General features: G+C 40.1%; 1 protein-coding gene across 1 annotated transcript in view; it reads right to left on the reverse strand.

The window, feature by feature from the left end:
* Positions 1-1,567, reverse strand: part of LOC116399124 (uncharacterized) — a 6,211-nt gene continuing 4,644 nt past the window's right edge. Inside the window, exon 3 of the mRNA XM_031876030.1 lies at positions 1-233. Within this exon, the coding sequence (XP_031731890.1) occupies positions 1-233 (233 nt within the window). The remainder of the gene's footprint in view (positions 234-1,567) is intronic.

The following is a 1,567-nucleotide window of genomic DNA, read 5'->3' on the forward strand; positions in this document are numbered from 1 at the left end:
TTAAGTCCCAGAGTGGTTGTCCGGAGGTTGCTGCTGTAACGTCTCATCTATGGTGACTACTGTCTCCTCTGGTCTGTTGGAGCTCAGGCAGTTAGTGTGGTTCAGAGATATGTAGCTCATGTCCACCAGCCGGGGCCTCTCGTCCAACTCACTCATCTCGTTTGTGTTGTTGGAGATGCAGTTTATCTCAGTACTGTTGCAGTTAGTAACTCGACGAGAGCCAAACACCCAGTCTGAAGAGAGACAAAGGGATAGTAGTGGTGTTATTCTGGAAGTCAGTGCAAAGTTAACAATATAGGAAGGAAGGAGATTTTAGATTTTATTGTGTGAAGTAAGTAAAATTACTCAAGTGCTGTCAAGGGCATAGGTTTGGTTTCAGAAGTGATAAAGTGACGTCTGAAATTGTGTACGAAAGAGACGACCATCAAGATCCGATAGCATGCGTTCATCAGTTTCAACAAATAACTTGTACTAACCTCATGACTTTGCTGAAATTAGCTGATGTTAGCTATGCGTTAATTTGCTAATCACATTAGCTTAGATAACCTACACAGGTTAGGACATTAGCCTACAAGTCATTTGCTGCTTATTTGCTGTCTCTTATTTACCTTGGTGTTTTTGGTGGAGATTGTGCGGCATGGACATCATACAATGGAGATGGTGGCAAAAAAAGTACTCAGGAATTCAAGGTAACACGGGGAAAGTAATTGATACACCAAGACTATTTTGATGTTGTAGTTCATTAATCTAATGGGTAGATAACAACACTGCTATGCATGCATTGTATAAGCATATCATATCAAATTGCTTATTTTGTTTGACGAACAGTTGAAAGTGCAAAGTTATTCATCCCACCTTCAAACAATGCAGAAACATTCATATTTAGGAAGTTATCGCTCGCCAATGTTTGACACTTTGCTTGAAAAGTGACTCAACCAATTATCAAAGTAGTTGCCAATTAATTAAATTAAACTGACAAATTATTTCACCTTTAGATTAAGCTATACCAGTTACTTTACGTCTACAATCACATTCAACTCAAACAGAGCAAAAATATTGTGACTGTCTTACTTATCTAAAAACCTAAAAACTCCCCGAAAGAGTCTTTTTATCTTTAACTCATAATTTGTTACTTTCTGGTTAAAACCTGAATGTAGAATTTTTATGACAAGCCTTCACAGATGCAGCCTCAGCGAAATGTAGGTGCAAAGCTCCAACATTCAAGCACGGAGTAAAAAATAAGCTAACTGAGTATTCAGAACATGCACACAACATGACTGCAAACTTCATCTGACAGAAAGTTATGATGGGTTCAGCTTCTGTAATTCCATTAGAGGCAAAGCACCATCAAATTGTTTCTTGGGGAGAAGCCTGCATCGTGAGCGGTGGAGCCTGTATGAATTGGGACACATCAATCATTGTTCTGTCAGATGAGGAGCTGAGATTAAGGCTGACAGCCGTGAGTGTGAAGAACAGAAAGAAGCCAGAACGGGATTCCTCAGACCCACAGAACTGAAACATGACCACAAGGGACCACCTCACTTTCAAGTATCCTATCCCCCCCCCC

Source organism: Anarrhichthys ocellatus, unplaced genomic scaffold (assembly GCF_004355925.1).
Source record: "Anarrhichthys ocellatus isolate YVR2014 unplaced genomic scaffold, GSC_Weel_1.0 scaffold102, whole genome shotgun sequence".
NCBI lineage: Eukaryota > Metazoa > Chordata > Actinopteri > Perciformes > Anarhichadidae > Anarrhichthys > Anarrhichthys ocellatus.